Raw genomic sequence first — 17,068 nt, 5'->3', positions numbered from 1 at the left:
GTCATTCTTCCACTCTACTCTGCACTGATTAGGCCTCAGACGGGCTCTGTCTATACTTCACCCATTTTGCACAAGAAATATGCAAATGCAGCTAAGCATGGAATATCACCGAGCCTCTTTTGCATAATTAATGAGCGCCTGCTTTTTGGCAAGAGGCTTTTGCGCAAAAAGGAGCCGTCTATTTTGCTCCTTTTTGAGGAAAACCCCGATCTTGCGCAAAAGCCGTTCTTCCGCATGTTTTTCTGGAAGAACGGCTCTTGCGCAAAAAGTGGGTGCTCATTAATTATGCAAATGAGGCTCTGCGATATTCCATGCTTAGCCTCATTTGCATATTTCTTGCGCAAAACAGGTGCAGTATAGACACAGCCATGGAATATTGTGTCCAGCTTTGGGCACCACATTTGTGGAAAGATGTGGACAAATTGGAAAAAGGCCAGAGAAGAGCAACAAGAATGATTAAAGGTCTAAAGAACATGACCTATGAGGGTATGTCTACACTAGCCCCCTAGTTTGAACTAAGGAGGCTAATGTAGACATTCGAAGTGGCAAATGAAGCCCGGAATTTAAATATCCCGGGCTTTATTTGCATCTTCCCATCTGGGCGCCATTTTTAAATCCCCCTAGTTCGAACTAAGTGCCCGCCGCTACACGCGGCAGTCAAACGTTAACTCGAACTAAGTCTTTAGTTTGAGTTAACTGTTACACCTCATTCCACGAAGTGTAACAATTAACTCGAACCAAAGAGACTCCCTTGATTCTCCACTCCACTGCACCTAATACCGACCCTAATATTGACCCTACCACACAATGGCTGTAAAATGTTCCCAGGGTGACTAGTAACACTTTGGATGAATGGAAGGGCTTATGAGAAGATGCAGCACAATAGAGAGCCAGGTGTCTGAGTTCGAAGTTAGTCAGTGTAACTTTGGAAGGAATTGCTTCCAGCATGTTCAGGCAGTTGGAAAGTTGGGGGGGTTATGTGAAAAAGCTACATGAAAAGTTTTTTGTTTTGTTTTTTTCACAATGTTTCCACCCTCCCACCCTGCGTTAAAATCCAAACCTAAAAACATTCGTTCTCAGCAGCAAATGTATTTTTGGGGGAACAAAGGTGTGTTTTTGGCAACCAAACCCCCAAACCCTCTGGTCGTTTGGGCAAAAACAGTTGGCAAAATGAAATCCATTGCCTGCCTGGCCAATTAGTTGAGTTATGGGTGGGTGGAGGGGTTGTTACCAAAAACTAACAAAAATTCAATTTTTTTAATGAAAACCTGAAAAATGTCATCAAAAACGGACAATTCCAATGTCTGTTTTGGACATGGGGCCCATTTTCCATCGAATCATAGAATCCTAGGACTGGAAGAGCTCTCTGGAGGTCATTGAATCCAACCCCCTGCTCAAAGTAGGACCAGCCCCAACTCAATCATGCCAGCCAAGGCTTTGTCAATCTGGGACTTGAAAACCTCTTGGGATGGAGGTTCCAACCCCTGCCTCAGTGGGCCGTTCCTTTTCAACTCTCCAGCTCTCAAAGCAGAAGCTGGCCTCAGAGGAGGAGGTGGTAGGTCAGACACTTACCTAGACCCATTTTACAGGTGTAGGACAGGTGATAGTTACAAGGCACGTCACTCCACTGGCCCCCGTCATGCCACACTATGACCACACAGTTTTCTCCAGACAGGAAGTAACTGTCCGGCTGCCCGAGGTGCCAGTTCTCATAGAGCTGCCAAGAAAAGAGGAGTGAGTGAACACAGCGGGGAATATCCGGCATAAAAACCTACAGCTCCAGCATAAAAGGGTCACCCACATGCCATTAGAGGTAGGAGATGGGCCCGGGCCTGGGAGATGGATAGATGTGGGGGGGTGGTTTAAGGCCTGTTCTGATCATCGGGTGAGACCGTCAGAGAATGGCATTCTGGCATCCTGGACACACAACGTCTGAGTGCGCTGGACGGTGTCCTTTAGCGAGAAGCTGCCAGTCTTTCCCGCAAGTCCCCACATGATGGAGAACGCACTGCGCCACGTGAGAAAGCTCTTCCAAGGTCCATCCTGCGCCCTGGGTTGGGTTGAGCGTGTCGTAGCCTCCGTGGCAGCGCTAAAGGTTAACAACCAGCAGGCCTGCTCCGGAAGCGATCCTAGGGCTGACTCAAGCTTACTACAGGTTAAACCTCTCTAGTCCGGCAACCTCAGGACCTGACCGGTGCCGCAACAGAGAATTTGCTGAACCGCTGGAGATCACTATTGTCCAGCAGCATTTCCAGCATGTCCCCTGCTTGCTGGGCTCTTAGAAGACATTTTGGGGTAAACTGGAGCTCAAGAACAGCACAGAACCCTGGGAGCCAGGACTGGGTGGCTGTGAACAAACTTTATGCCAGTGGTTTTCAAACGACGGGTCGTGCCAGCGCAGGGGGGTGGAATGTCGGGCGCTGGGTCTCGTTGCTGCAGGGGATCAGGTGAACAGAGGGGGTGCTAAGGCAGCGCCCTGCCTGTCCAGACTGCGCTGTGCCCCAGAAGCAGCTGGCGGCAGGCCTGGCTCCTCAGTGCAGAGGGAGGAGCGTGCACAGAGCACGCCCCTGCCCTGAGCACTAGCTTCGCACTCCCATTGGCTGGGAACCTGCCTCTGGATGCTTCTGGGAGCATCATGATCTCTGGTGCCAGGAGAGGCAGGAAGCTGCTTTAGCCCCCCCTCCCCCCCCCCCCCGCTGACCAGGAGCCGCTCAAGGTAAGCCCTTCCTGCCCCAGCCTGACTCCACAAAGCTGGAGCCCTTCCCTACACCCCAAAGCTCCCATTCTCAGCCCCACCCCACAGCCCACATGCTGGTCAAATTATATTGGGTCTCAGGCATCAACAATTTTCTTTGACTGGGTCATGAGAAACCAAGTTTGAAAACCACTGCTTTATGGGACTGTGGGAAACTTGGCACCCATGATAAATGGACATCCAGCTAACTAACATCATGTTGGACCATGGATATTGCTGGGCCACAGTGTGCCGGACTAGAAAGGTTCACCCTGTATTGAAAACCTTCAGGACATCCAGCAGTAACCTGAACATCTCCACACCCTTCCCTTAGGTGCAGCTGCCTCTGGGGTGAAAGGGTAAACAGCACACAGCAACAAAAAGGAAAGAATACTACATCCCCCTGAAATGCATAGCGGGAATTTAATTTGAATTAGCTGCTCCTCTGCTTTGGAAGAAAACAAAACATGAGGGTTTCAGGCCAAGAATTCTTGCAAGGTTTCAGCACCAAAAACTGGGGTCAGGTATTCATCTGGCTTAGCTCCCATTGAGAGCATTGAATAATCTCGCTCTTACATATGCACACACAGAGAGAAATAGGAATTGTGGTTTGCATCTGATCCCTATCGTGAGTGCTGAGCAGGGTTCCCTGTAAGCTGAGCGCTTGGGTGGCCACACAGCAGAGATTCCACTGTTGCCCAGCTGATTTGCAGAGCTCCCTCCGCCAGTAGCAGGTGTTTCTCCTGGTGGTGCACATCCACACAGGCTTTGGTGCATGCAACAAAATTTATTCCTCACGTGGCTGGGAAAAATGAGGGGGGACACTGGTGCTGAGCATGTAAAGACCCGGGCCTGGATTTTTTTGTCAGTCAATGGGAGTCAGGCTCCCATGTGCCTAACTCACTTTTGAAGATCAGAGATCGATTCCTAAGTCAGCGCAGTGCTGAATGGAGCTATGCAGAAGTCCCCTGGCCCTTAACGACAGCCGGGAACCCTTCATGCAGAGCTCCCTGCAGTAGCCGGGTGCCCACGGCAGCACTGACGCAGAGAAGAAACATGCCAGTGTCTGAGTCACGGAGACCACGCTTAGGGTTGCGTTAGAGGTCTCCCCGTTTGGCTCTAATCTGCAGCCTGCCTGGCAGGGCAGTGATACTCGTAAGTAGCTGCCTGCTAATGCAAAGGATCACTTCATGCGGCGGGTTTCAAACTTTTTTTCTCATGACCCAGCTGAAGAAAATCGCTGATGCCGCGACCCAATAGAATGTGACTAGTGTGTGGGCTCCAGGGTAGGGCTGAGGATGGGAGCTTTGGGGCATAGGAGGGGGCTCCGGCTTTGGGGGGCAGGGCTGGGGCAGGAGGGGCTTACCCTGAGCGACTCCTGGTGAGTGGTGCAGCAGAGTGTGTGTGTGGGGGGGGGGGCTAGGCAGCTCCATGCCTCTCCTGGCACCGCAGACCATGCTGCCCACAGAAGCAGCCAGCAGCAGGTTCTTGGCCAATGGCAGTGCAGAGCTAGTGCTCAGGGCAGGGGCAATTCAGGGAGCCCTGCATGCACCCCACCATCACCACCTAGGAACCTGCTGCCAGCCACTTGTGGGGCGCAGTGCAGTCTGCGGTGCCAGGACAGGCAAGGAGCTGCCTTAGCCCCCCCGCTGCTCACCTGATCCCCCTGCAGCAACGAGCCCCAGCGCCTGACATTCCACCCCTCGCCCCTTCCTGGGGCACGACCCGTCATCTGATTCCCACTGGCTTCAGGGTCTGATTCCCACCCACAGCTGGGGAATATTTTCCGAGTGACTGTGAAGAACAAACAGGCCATTGATGAGGAGGGAGGGGGTACTTTCCTCTTTGCTGTGTAGGATTCCGCATGGGCCACCCCAAGCCAGCCTCAGTTTGCCTGAGCCTGGGCCAACTCCGCTAACCTCTCCTGCGCTAACGGAAAGGGGCCTTGGCACCCTCGAGCACAGACGGACGGTGACTTACCACCGGGCTCCCGTCGGACCACTGAAAATCGCCTTCGATGGTTCGGTCGTTCAGGCCGATCCACTGATATTCCTTATACTGAGCTGGAAAGCAACAGGGAGTTGTGGTTAGGGCCCGGAGAATTCAGCCACCAGGGACAGCCAGACCGGATCGGCGCCGTGTCCCGTCTCGCCTCAGCGGGAGGGGCAAGAGCCTCCCCAGTGGGAAAGGAGGGAATTCCCTGGCCACGGGGTGGCTGCCTCCGCTCTGGGCCCTGGTGCTCAGCCTGGGACATTCAGAGACGTTCTGGGAGGCAGGCTGACTGCCCGTGGGGTGTGGATGAAGCAGGAGAATGCCGAGCCATCCGGGCTGGGGGCTGATTTCATAGCAGGGTGTCCCTCAGCTGAGCCCAAGGGATTTCGCTTCAATGGGTCCTTCCAGGAGAGGGCAGCAGACTCCATCTACTTCCCCCTCCTCCTGTCCCACATGCCAAGCGGCCCGGCTCCCTCGCTCTGGGCAGGCCCCGTGCCCCGTGCTCACCCGGCAAGTGACAGCAGCAACCTGCAGCACCTCGCTCCCCCTTTCCCATCCCTTCTCCTGCCCTGCACCGCTTTCTGCCCACGACAGCATCTGCTTTCTCGCTGGTCCTCTGCCCTTTCTCATCCCGGCCCTTGGTCTTTCTTTCCCTCCCTGGGATTTTCATAATTGCTAATTGCTTTTCTTAAACCGCATATCTAGCTAGCTAGCTAGCTATTTATCTATCTGTCTGTCTGTTTGTCTATCTATCCATCCCCATACACCCTCCCCCCGTCTATCTATCTATCCCCCCAAGCTATCTATCTATCTGTCTGTCTATCTATCCCCTCACACCATCTATCTATCTATCTATCTATCTATCTATCTATCTATCTATCTATCGCCACCCCGTCTATCTATCTATCTATCTATCTATCTATCTATCTGTCTGTCTATTTATCTATCCCCCCACACCATCTATCTATCTGTCTGTCTATCTATCCACCCCATTTATCTATCTATCTATCCCTCCAATCTATCTATCTGTCTGTCTGTCTATTCCCATACACTCCTCCCCCACTCTATCCCCACCATCCCATCTATCTATCTATCATCCATGCTTTTGCATGCTTGTTGCTTGTTTTTCCTCCAGCCTTTGCTGAATGCATTGGCATCTCTCTGTGTCTGCTGCCACTTTCACTGAGACCCTTCCCCACCCACCTGCATGCACCCACAGGCATATGTGTGCACATCCCAGAGGTGGGTGCGCCAGTGCCCATGCAGAAGTCTGCGTGCACCCACCCTCCCCCGCCCCCACAAACGCCTACAGAGCAGCTCTCTCGGTTGTGTCCAGGTTGTTACTGCCACCCCTATGGCTTAGCTAATGTCTCACGGTAGGAGGCCAGGAAGCCACAAGACTCACAGTGGGGAATGCTGTGATGGGGAGGGGAGAAGGGTTCCCACGCTGCAGAGGGAGTTCCCTGCTTTCAGGGCTGTCCTTACAGTTCATGGTGCCCTATGCAGGGAGGCAGGGGAAGGGAAAGGAGGAACGGCCACTCCATAGGGAAGGGGCTGAACTCAGAGCTGCCGGGGTGGGAGGCAGGGGCAGGGCACGAAGCCATAGGCAGGGGACCAGGGGAGTGATGCAGCACCCCCCACACTATATGTGGGCTCCCGACTGCTGCCAGCCCCGGGATTCCACCACCAGCCTCGTGCCCAGTCGAGCGCCTGGCAGCACCTGGTGTACCACATGTAGTGGTGTCCCCTGCAGCTGCATATTCGGTGTCTCCCTAACGGCAGCCCTGCCTGCTTGGAATGGGAATAGAATAAAGTGCACCAGGGAATTTTCAGGGCATGGCAGGAGGTTCTAGATGGGCACGGGGCATGGCAGGCTACTGCGGTGTAAATTGAGACCCTATTTTATCCTGAAGTCACTTGCTCAGCTACACAAGCCCCCAGCTTTCACGAGGAAACAAAGGAAAGGGTCTAATCGCCCAGGTTGCAGAGAAAAGCTTGAAAATGTGTAAGGTCTGTCCACACGGCACCCTCAGGCTGGGCTCTCACTCTGGTATCGAGCCTCCTTCCCCCCGTTCCGTCCACACAGAAATCAGTTTGACTCAGGTTAGCAAACACACAGGGCACCTAGGATCCTGCTGGGGGTGGAGGATCAGAGCCTGAGTCCCACTGTGACTTGGCAGCTGGGGGAGGAGCTTGAGGAGGGCGGAGCCTAGGGGTCGGAGCAAGGGTGGGAAGAAACAGAGTGAGGGCAGGGCCTTGGGAAAGGGCAGGCAAAGAAAAACTGGAGAAAAAGAAAAACTCAGTGCCTATGCCGGCTGCAACAGTTTGAAATGCAGCATTGGCATATTCTTTAGCTTCTGGAGCCCGAAGGCACATCAAAAATAGCTCACATGTATTATGTTTTAAACTCTCCTGATTTTGAAGCCCCCCTCTCCCCCCATGATTCTAGTGATGCCTGGCTCCCCATCTCGGAAGGCAAGGCTGCTTACTGTTGATGAAGTCCTGCTCTTCCGGCGTCATGATGTTGGCCAGGTGGCCCCCGTAGCGCCTGCACTGAGTTTCCGCATCCTCCCAACTTCTTCGGGTGGAGAAATGTTTGTAGCAGGACCCCTGGAAGTTGTCCCAGCCCGAGCTGCACTTCTCCAGATCTGGAGGGAGAGGAACAAGGGGAAAAAGCAGGAGAGACAATGAGAGGAGACAGGGAGGAGATGACGGGAGAAGTGAGAGAAGCAGACGCATTGGTATCGAGACCGGACAGCTATGCTCAGCAACGGTCCGATGCTCCTTCCGAAAGAAACTTGATCAAGAGTAAACCTCGTTCTAGAATCCACTTCCCAGAACAGGTTTCGGTCGACCAGGACTTTGCATTATTATGAACCATGGGCCAGAGGTTCAGCAGGTGTCAACTGGATGAAGTTAATGGACCCAGTTCCCACTAGCTGAGGACATGGCCTTACGTTTTGGTTTGAATCAGATTTGCATCTGGTGTGACTCTGGATCCTCGAAACATACACTGCGCAAGGTACGGTGGATCTCCCATCTCCATCAACTGCAATTTTACAACTCCCCTTGAGTTCAAAGACTTGATTCTTTCAGTTGTGCTGTGCTTCTTTTACCCGCCTGGGACTATGTAAAAAGCCTTTCAAGCGAGTCTGACTGTATTTCTCTTCCAGAACAGGGCAAAGGGATGTTAACGTAAATGCAAATGAATTCCAGCGTCATCTCGGAAGAGAAAAAATTCCAGCTGCCCAATTTTCGATTGCGTTGTACGGGCCTGATTCTCCATTGCATTGCACCTTGCTCAGTCATTTACACCAGATCAGAAAAGCAATTGCTCTGGTGTAAATGGCCAGCTGAGGTAGAAAGCAATGGAGAATGAGGTATGATAGCTCTTCGCCGTTCATTGTCTTTCTAACACTTTTCTTCTTGCTTCTCTCCAACCTTGGATCTTGCATGATGGCTTACTGGATTGCCTTTCCTTGCTCTAAGGGACCTTAATTATCTGAACAGCTGGTTCTGTTGTCTCATTAAGGAGTACACTTTGCCCTGCTGCAAAGACACCTTCACATTCTTTTTACGGGCTTGCACCAGTTTCAGGGGTTTCAGTGTGTGTCACTAGCACTGCGGGTCTGTGTCGTGTGACTCTTGGAGAAATGTGGAGCCTAGGGGGGGCTGACAACTTGTGCAGGCTCCTGGGCACGGTGTGGAGGGCTTGGGTGGCAGGGGTGCAGCAAAGGGCAGCCAGCCCTCAGAACCGCCCGGAGCGCACAGTGCTCCAGCGGCAATTTAAAGGACCCAGGGCTCTGGCCGCCAGTGCTGCTGCAGTACCAGCTGGGAGCCCCTGAGCCACTGAGGTTTGCACTAAACTACTCAGAGAACCCTTTGCTAAGCTGGAATTTCGTTTAGGAAGAAATCTGGAGAGAAAAGGTTCCGATCATGTCAGAATAGCCCATTTTGACAGTTTTCATAAAATCATAGAACACTAGAAATGGAAGGGACTTTGAGAGGTCATCAAGGCAGAAGCGGCCTGGCGCCCCAGGCGGAAGGTGCGATTGGCGCCCCCACCTGCATGGCCGTCAATGGCCATGATGTAACCACAGGGCGCCCAGGCTCTCTGTGACGTCATCATCGGACGCCTGGGCTAGCGGCGCCCTAGGCGACCGCCTAGTCGGCCTAAGTTCACGGGCCGCCCCTGCATCAAGGCAGGACCAAGCACCATAAACCGTCCCTGACCGGTGCCTCCCTAAACTGCTCTTAAATATCTCCAGAGATGGAGATTCCACAACCTCTCTAAGCAACTTATTCCAGTGTTTCACCACCCAGACAGGAAGTTTTTCCTAATGTCCAACCTAAACCTCCCTTGCTGCAATTTAAGCTCATTACTTCTTGTCCTATCCTCAAAGGCCAAGGAGAATTGTTTTTCTCCCTCCTCCTTGTAACAGTCTTTTCGGTACTTTTTTTTGAATGAAATGTTTCTATTTTCCCTTTTTAGTTTTTCTGTATTATATTATATTAATCTCTCTATATATAAAAAAGCTTTTCCTGATGGAGAACAGAATGTTCCTGCCAGATGACGGAATGACATCATCACCTCAACAGCCCCTCTCAGGGAAGCAAAAGCAGCCAGAGACGGGGGGGTTGGTGAGCGTAGCAAGCAGCGGACTCAGCCCCCTACTATTATATTATCGGCAGATGTACCTGGTGTTACACAGGTCCTTAACTCTTTTTTGGGGGGTTGGCACAATTTGCAGCCTAGATAAGCTGTGGGCTTGTTATAATATGACAGGGCAGCCAAAAGTCTTCGCGAAGCCCTGGGAAATTGGGGGGGTGTGTGTTGGCTCCACCCCAGAAGGGGCAATGCCTGGAGCAGAAAGGAAGGGGTTAAGAGCAGCCAGCCCTTCACACCACCTACCTACACTGCGCCTCCCCCAGCCAAGTGCCCCTAGACCATGCCACGGGGGGCTTCAGTGGCAAATTAAGGGGCCCATAGCCTGCAGCCCTTTTAAATTACCAGGCCCCGGAACAACTGCCCCCTTTGCACACACACATACACCCCTCGGCTGCCCTGTAATATGATTTCCTTATAATACACCAGCCTTTCTGGCTGTGTTTGTGGTGCTCGTCTGAACTCGCCTGTTTCACAGGTGACTCCTCCATAGCCTGGCAGACATATGCAGCTGACGCGGTCTCTTTCTTCGCTGCAGGTCCCTCCGTTCATACAAGGGTTTGGGATGCAGTCACCTGAAAGCACATGCAGAGAGTGAAGCCAGCAGCTGGGGTCCCAGGTGGCCTTCGTACCGGGAGCACTTCTGGGCTGAACAGAACTCCGTGAGCTCAGGCTTGGCTGTAACTCTTCCAGACGGCTCCAGAGGCTAGTGATGGAGTCTAGGAGCCAGAAGCATGGAGACAGCCGGCAGCCCTCTCTCCTGCTGGTGCCTACTCTCAGGAGAAGGGATGCCCAGCACGCAGTGTAAATCGAGGTGGACTCCAGCCCTGCAATCTGCCGCCCTCCCTTCCCCCCGTTCCCTCTCAAGTGTGGGGAAGAAGCAGAATCCACCTCCACCCCCCGCTCCCAAGACCTGCGCACGTCTCTAAAGTCCTGGCTCTGTGTCAGATCTTAAACCAGAAGAAGGTCTGTTTTGTTTAGGCCTCAGGCCCGCAAGAGATGCAGCGCAACCAGCCAGCCTCGTGGGGCAAACGGGGGCAAAATACCAAGTGCCCCAACCCTTTTGGAGAGCTCAGTGTGCACGAACCATCCCCCAAGTTGTGGGATCCGTGGCGGGGAAAGAGGCAGCACCAGTGTTTAAGGTTCCATCTGCCCCGGGAATTACAGAATCGGAGAATCCTAGGGCAGGAAGAGAGACCTCAGGAGTCATCGAGTCCAGCCCCCGGCCTAAAGCAGGACCAACTCCAACTAAATCAGCCCAGCCAGGCCTTGGCCAAGCCAGGACTTAAAACCCGCTAGGGATGGAGATTCCACCCCCTCCCTAGGGAACCCATCCCAGTGCTTCCCCACCCTCCTAGGGACATAGTTTTTCCTAATATCCAACCTAAACCTCCCCCACTGCAACATAAAACCATTGCTCCTCGTTCTGTCCTCTGCCGCCACTGAGAACAGCCTCTGAGAGCAGGACCTCTGTTGAGAGACCCGCATACAACAGCCCCCCAGACGCGGTGAGTGCTCCCCGACATGGTTCCAGCTGTGGGACAGACCTGAGCTCTGCATGGACACAGTTTTGACCTTTCAAACAACCCCGACAGACGTTACGTGCTGGGGAAGGGTGTTCAATCATTTGGCAAACCCAGCTGAAAGCACTGTCTTTGTGCAAGCTCATGCTGGACACTGCTGGAGACCCGTTGGGTGGCCTCAGAGGCAAAAGTGCACTCTTACTGTGCAAGAGGATCTCCTGCACGTTCTGTTCGCATAGATTGGGTAGGCATGTCGGAGAACCCACGAGGGAAGGGGTGGTGATACACATCTCAGGGATGGGCGACTGTCTCCTAAGGAATCGGGGTGTTTTCTGGACAGACTGGACTGATCTAAGAGTCAGACTCATCCGGGGACAGAGAAGCACGTGGTCTGTGAATATCCTCGGGGGATCCAAGCACTAGCCCCCCAGTAAATGAGTCCCTTTCCCAGCTCTGCTATTACTGGAGCCTTGTATACCTTCAGGTATGTCTACACTACAGCGTTATTTCAAAATATCTAATTTCAAAAATAAGTATTTCAAAATATCTTATTTCGAAAGAATGAGTCTACACACAAAATGCATTTCAAAATAGCTTTTTGTTATTTCGAAATAGCATGTCCACACTGATTGGACGCTGAATCGCATTTACGGCCAGCCGGAACTGGTTTCAGCAGGGCATCAGGTCAGAAGTTACTGTGTGGCCAGGGCGGCCAGCAGGGCACCCTGGGAAGGGCTGGAGGCCCCCTATTTTGAAATAAGCGTCTACACAGTGCTTATTTCGAAATAGCAATTTCGGAATTAGCGCTATTCCTTGTGGAATGAGGTTTACCAATTTCGAAATAAGCCCTCCGCTATTTCGAATTAATTTCAAAATAGCAGTTGGTTTGTATAGAGGCTAGGAAAGCGATTTCGAAATACCGGCTGTTATTTCGAAATAACTTTGCTGCGTAGACATACACAGAGCAGGGGCTCTCCGAGCTACAACGTATGCACATGTGAACGAACGCTCACCGGCAGCCCCAGGGAACGGGTGGAGATGGTGGTGAGCAGCGCAAATCCTGGCTGGAGGACTGGAGGAGCAGGGGTGGCCACGCAGCTGGAGAGAAGCGGCACATTGAAGGGGAAACCGCTGTTTTTCTCCAGCCGCTGGCTGCACGGCCGCCGCTGCTCTTCTGAAGTCTTCTGGCTTCTGCTTGGTCTGCTCGCCACTGCCTTGTGAGCCAGAGCTAGGCGCAGCCCACGGCAGGAGGGGAACAGCTTGGGGATGGGGAGGTGCAGAACCCGCAGGGAAGAGGGGGGTGGTAACCAGGGGATGCCCAAAAGCCCCTTCAGACTCACCACCTATCTCTTCATCCCCCTCTAATTACCCCTGCCTTTCCTCAAGCATGAGCACGCAAGATTAAATAAAAAAACGATGGAGGCTATTTTGCATGGCAAATACACGGTACTTCCCGGGTTAAATAAGCCTCTGTGGGGCTAGCCTGGGAACCAACCTACCATTTATAACTTTGTTTCTATGGGAAAATGCGTTCCGGGCTCCCAGCCACCCACTTACAAACAAACGTTTGGAACGCACGCTGTTGGTAAGCCGGGGTCGTCCTGTATTCTGTGCGTCAGGTTCCCTGTTTATAAAGCAGGATTTGATTTGTATTGATAAATGTCGATGTGTCAGTTGTACCGTAGACTAGGGGTGTGAACGACTAGTCGGCTCTCTGATAAGCAAATGCTATCAGAAAGAGGCAGCAAGGAGGAGGAGGAGTGCTTCAAAGTGGCAGTGCCGCATGGAGCCTAGGGCCAGACCCCGGGCTCCACGCAGCGTTGCCGCTTTGAAATGCCGCATGCAGCCCGGGACCTGCAGGGAGTCCCCCACCGGGCTCCCCACGGCGTTTCAAAGTGGCAGTACTGCATGGAGCCTGGTGTCAGCTGTGACGCCGGGCTCCATGTGGCACTGCCACTTTGAAACGCCACGGGGAGCACCAGGTCAGCAGGGGATTACCAAATCCCCTACTGGCCCTGTGCTCCCCACAGCGCTTTCGCCTTTCAAAGACAGAGGTGCCCTTATCGACTAATCGAATAGTCGATGCAAATTGCATCAACTATTCGATTAGCCCAATGATCGAAATTTAACATCCCTACCGTACACACCCAGAGGGATGGAAAAATACTTCCATTCGTTGCTCAAGAAACTCACAGCGAGGCAAAGGAAAGCCAAGTGTGGCTTGAGAACCTATCAGAGTTTGATGCAAGGGGATGCACTTTGTATATTTTGGGCGTGTGATGTTGAGAATTTGTGTTTTAATGATTATAAGTCTCTAGCTTTTTGAATCTCAACACTTACTGCCATAGTCATTATCTGATCTCCTCCCCCCCTTCGCCCACATTGCTGGACCCTCCCATAACTTCCTGTAACTGTAAAAATGTTAATCAATAAAACCTGAAAAACAAAGCACAAAATTAAGTCACTGCAAACATCTAAATCGCTTAAAAACTGGGGAAAAAAGCTTCCAAATAAACAAGTGTTCAAAATTAAAAATCAAATTCTGCTAAGGTTACTGATCGGGGAAGGGGGGTGTCTTTTGAGGGTTAGTTAGGGGGCGTGCAGCGTTCTGAACAGGCCGGCTAGGCTTTGCAGCGGCAAATGGGTGTCCAAATCCTTCATTTGCCTTTGAAAATGTCACCCATAATGTCCTGCAATCGCATTCCTGAGCTCAAATACCCAGCTCTTCCTTGGAAACCTGCCATCATCCCTGGGTTACGGATGATGACACTGAGAGAGAGATAGGCTCTTGAGCCATGTTACTGGTAGAGCCAGGCCAAAGACAGGGTCTCCGGCTACTGTCCTATCCACTAGGCAAAACTGCCTCCCATGGCTGCTCCCAAGGGAACTCTTTAGCCTTAATATATTTGAACGTCAAGACTCCACTGTCCTGATGCCTACAGTTTTGTTCTACCCACTAGACCACACTTCCAGCCAGACGCCAGCGTTGGATTGAATACTTCCTTCCTCCTGTCCTTAATTCATTAATTTAACTTCTTTATCTGTAGCTGTTCTTGGTTTATTTTTCCTGTGGGTCACTCACAGCCTTGGGAATGGACCTGCTATTTTCACCATATTGCCTGCTAGTCCGGGGTGGCGAACCTCAGACCCTGCGGCTGGATGTGGCCCCCAGCTTGCCTGGATCCAGCCCCCAAGGCTCAGGGGGGCCCCCCAGCATTGGGGAGCCCACCCTGCTGCCCCAGAGCTGGGCTGGAGCACACAAAATCTACTAGCCTGGGACCCTGTAGGCTCTGGTGTGCGAGGGGAATGTGGGGGGATGTCTTTCTGCTTCTCGGTCCGAGGCCACATCACTGAAGAGCTGTGTTTGGTTTTGGGGGTTTTTTTTTTGTTTCTCACTTGTGTGCGGCCCCCGACTGATTTTTCTATGGGGGGTCAAGTTCCCTGCTTGGCTCTAATCTTTCTGCAGCTAGGCCTCTAAAGGCTCTGCGATCTCGCAGCTGTTGCTAACTGCTTAAATAACAAGACATAATTCTGTCTCGTTAGGCTGCCGCTGAACTGCCCACTATCAGGTGGACACCTATTCCCTTATCGCTTCTTTGTGTTCTCCCCCTGCCTCCTGACACTCATGGTCTCATACTTAGGTTGCAAGCTCTTTGGAGGAAGGACTGTATTTTTGGTCTGTGTTTGTACAGCACCTAGCGCCATAGGGTCTTGGTCCAGCTCACCACAATGCAACCAGGTACTTCTCTGTCTCCCATCACTGTAGCATCTCACTAATCTTTAATGTACTTGTCCTCACAGCACCCTGGGAGGCAGAACATTGCTGTTATCCCTCTGACGGAGATGGGCCTTAGAGAAGCTAAACAAGCTACCCAAGTCAGTGGTAGAGTATGGACTCGAACACAGGTCTCCCAAGCCATCGGCAAAGACCACAACTTCCGCACCGGCCTTCCCACTTGCTAGCAAAGCACCAGACTTTCCAAGCAGATCAACGTGCTCTTTACGGTGAGATGTCACTGAGGGCAAGAACTTAGCAGGAGTCCAAGAGGTTTGGGATGTTTGTGCGGATAACAAAAAGAGCCAGACTTAGAAAAGTAAATACTTAAAAAAAAACACAGAGATTTGGAATAGATATAAAGTATAAACCTCCTGTAGGCTTAAGAGCATCTCTGCCAGGGCTTAGGCGGGCTGTCTCCCGCAAATCTAGCTACAGCAGAGGGTCTTGCATCTTCCTCCAAAGCACCTGTAGTGGCGAATACTGGGAGCTGCATGAAGTATGGAAGGATGGCTCCGTGGTTAGAGGCTGCTAGGCTGGGACCCAGGAGTGCTGCATTTCATCCCATGCTGCAGACTCGATGTGTGACCTTAGGCCTGGCTCCGCCATGGGCTTTTGGTGCCTAAAATCAGTGTGCTCACCCATAAAGACAGCTTCTCTGCCTTCAACCTCGGGGCAGAGATTAAAGAGGAGGAAAAAATGCAGCGCATACGGTATTTATCACCACGACAGTGTTTGCTTTCATCCGACTGGGCTTTGGGAGATCACACGGATTCGTGGCGGAGCCATCTCTAGTTTTCTGCAGGGAGCATTGCAAGATTGTGGTTCGGGGGAGTTTCTGAGTGGGGCCTCTGTGAGTTTCTTAAAGAGGGAAAGGAGCCAGGAAGTCCTCCAGTCCCACCCAAACACAGCCCATGTCTGAGGATCCGGAATGCTTTGTCTGGGCTCCTAAAAGGGATATTTCCCTCCGCGAGACAGCTCTGCTCTCAGCAACAGGAAACGTGCCTTCACCTGCAGCCCAAATTTCTCTTGGTGCCCAGTGAGGCTTCCTGGAAGCTACACACACACACACACACACATATACACACACACAAAACCCCTCTCCAGTTGACCCTGATCTGCACTGCAAATGTTGCTGGCAAAATAAATATAGCCCACTGTGAGCTGACATAGTCATGCCGGCAAAATTCCTTTTGTCAGCAGAGCTAATGTTGTCCAGGGAAGCAGCATTCCTACGTCGGCAGAACAGCTCCTTCTGTCGGGGTACCAGGCATCGGCCTAAGCCAGCACAAACTCAGCACACGCCAGATATGTCCTTGGTGTTTGCAGACGGCAGGAAATTTTATCCTGCACATCAGGAGAATGCTCAGGCCGGGGGGAGGGAAGGCTGATGTCCAGGGGTCAGGTCCAACCCAATGGCCTGGAAGTCTGGGACCTTGCAGAATTTAGGTATATAGGCTTATTACAAGCACGAAGCTGGTGGGTGATGGAAGATGTGATCATCTCTGGATGTGAACCAGTGTGCCCTGTAAGCTGTGCGCTTGTGCAGCCACTCAGAAGAGTTTCAAATGCCACCCAGGTGATTAGCAGAGTGCACACTGCCAGGTTTTAGTTTCTACTGGTGGTACACATGAACACATGCCTCAGTGCACATACAATTTATTCCGCACATGGATGGAAAAAGCTTAGAGGGAACATTGGTGTGGATTCAGACAGTTGGAAGCTTGTATAACGCAGCCCTCTAATTCCTACGGCTTTGTTTACACACCCAAGTGGTCCCATCCTAGCGACAGCAGTAGAAAGAAGTACAGTTCTCCTAATGGGGATACTTAAACCCGTATCCTGCTGTAAGGCACTTTTATACCTGAGTAATTGCACACACATTAGGGCTGTGTCTAGACTGGCCAGTTTTTCCAGAAAATCAGCCGCTTTTCCAGAAAAATTTGCCAGCTGTCTACACTGGCCACTTGAATTTCCGCAAAAGCACTGACTTCCTACTGTAAGAAATCAGTGCTTCTTGCGGAAATACTATGCTGCTCCCATTCAGGCAAAAGTCCCTTTTGCGCAAAAGGGCCAGTGTAGACAGCTGAGATTTGTTTTGCGCCAAAAAGCCCCGATCGTGAAAATGGTGATCGGGGCTTTTTGCGCAAAAGCGCGTCTAGATTGGCCACGGACGCTTTTCCGCAAAAAGTGCTTTTGCAGAAAAGTGTCCGTGCCAATCTAGATGCTCTTTTCCGAAAATGCTTTAAATGGAAAACTTTAATCATGAAAATTAATCTAGAATAAGATAGGCTGTGAATTTAAACCACTTAATTATTGTTGATTAACAACTGCTGATTTAGACCCTTTTATTCTGGAATAAGGATGCTATTGATTTT

The 17,068-nt window shown here is 51.7% G+C and overlaps 1 protein-coding gene across 2 annotated transcripts in view; it reads right to left on the bottom strand.

Annotated features, from left to right (window-relative positions):
- The window catches only part of BCAN (brevican), a 66,863-nt gene that overhangs the window by 3,470 nt on the left and 46,325 nt on the right, over nt 1-17,068 (bottom strand). For both annotated transcript variants that reach the window (XM_006113895.5, XM_089772442.1), the window contains exons 10-13: nt 9,860-9,967; nt 7,216-7,374; nt 4,715-4,797; nt 1,573-1,717 (exon numbers count right to left, since the gene is read on the bottom strand). In XM_006113895.5, coding sequence (XP_006113957.3) covers nt 1,573-1,717; nt 4,715-4,797; nt 7,216-7,374; nt 9,860-9,967 — 495 coding nt within the window. The remainder of the gene's footprint in view (nt 1-1,572; nt 1,718-4,714; nt 4,798-7,215; nt 7,375-9,859; nt 9,968-17,068) is intronic.

The sequence above is a fragment of the Pelodiscus sinensis genome, chromosome 22 (genome assembly GCF_052426305.1).
Source record: "Pelodiscus sinensis isolate ZL-2025 chromosome 22, ASM5242630v1, whole genome shotgun sequence".
Lineage (NCBI taxonomy): Eukaryota > Metazoa > Chordata > Testudines > Trionychidae > Pelodiscus > Pelodiscus sinensis.
Note: the sequence above shows the minus strand (reverse complement) of the source record. Positions and strands in the feature narration are given on the sequence as shown.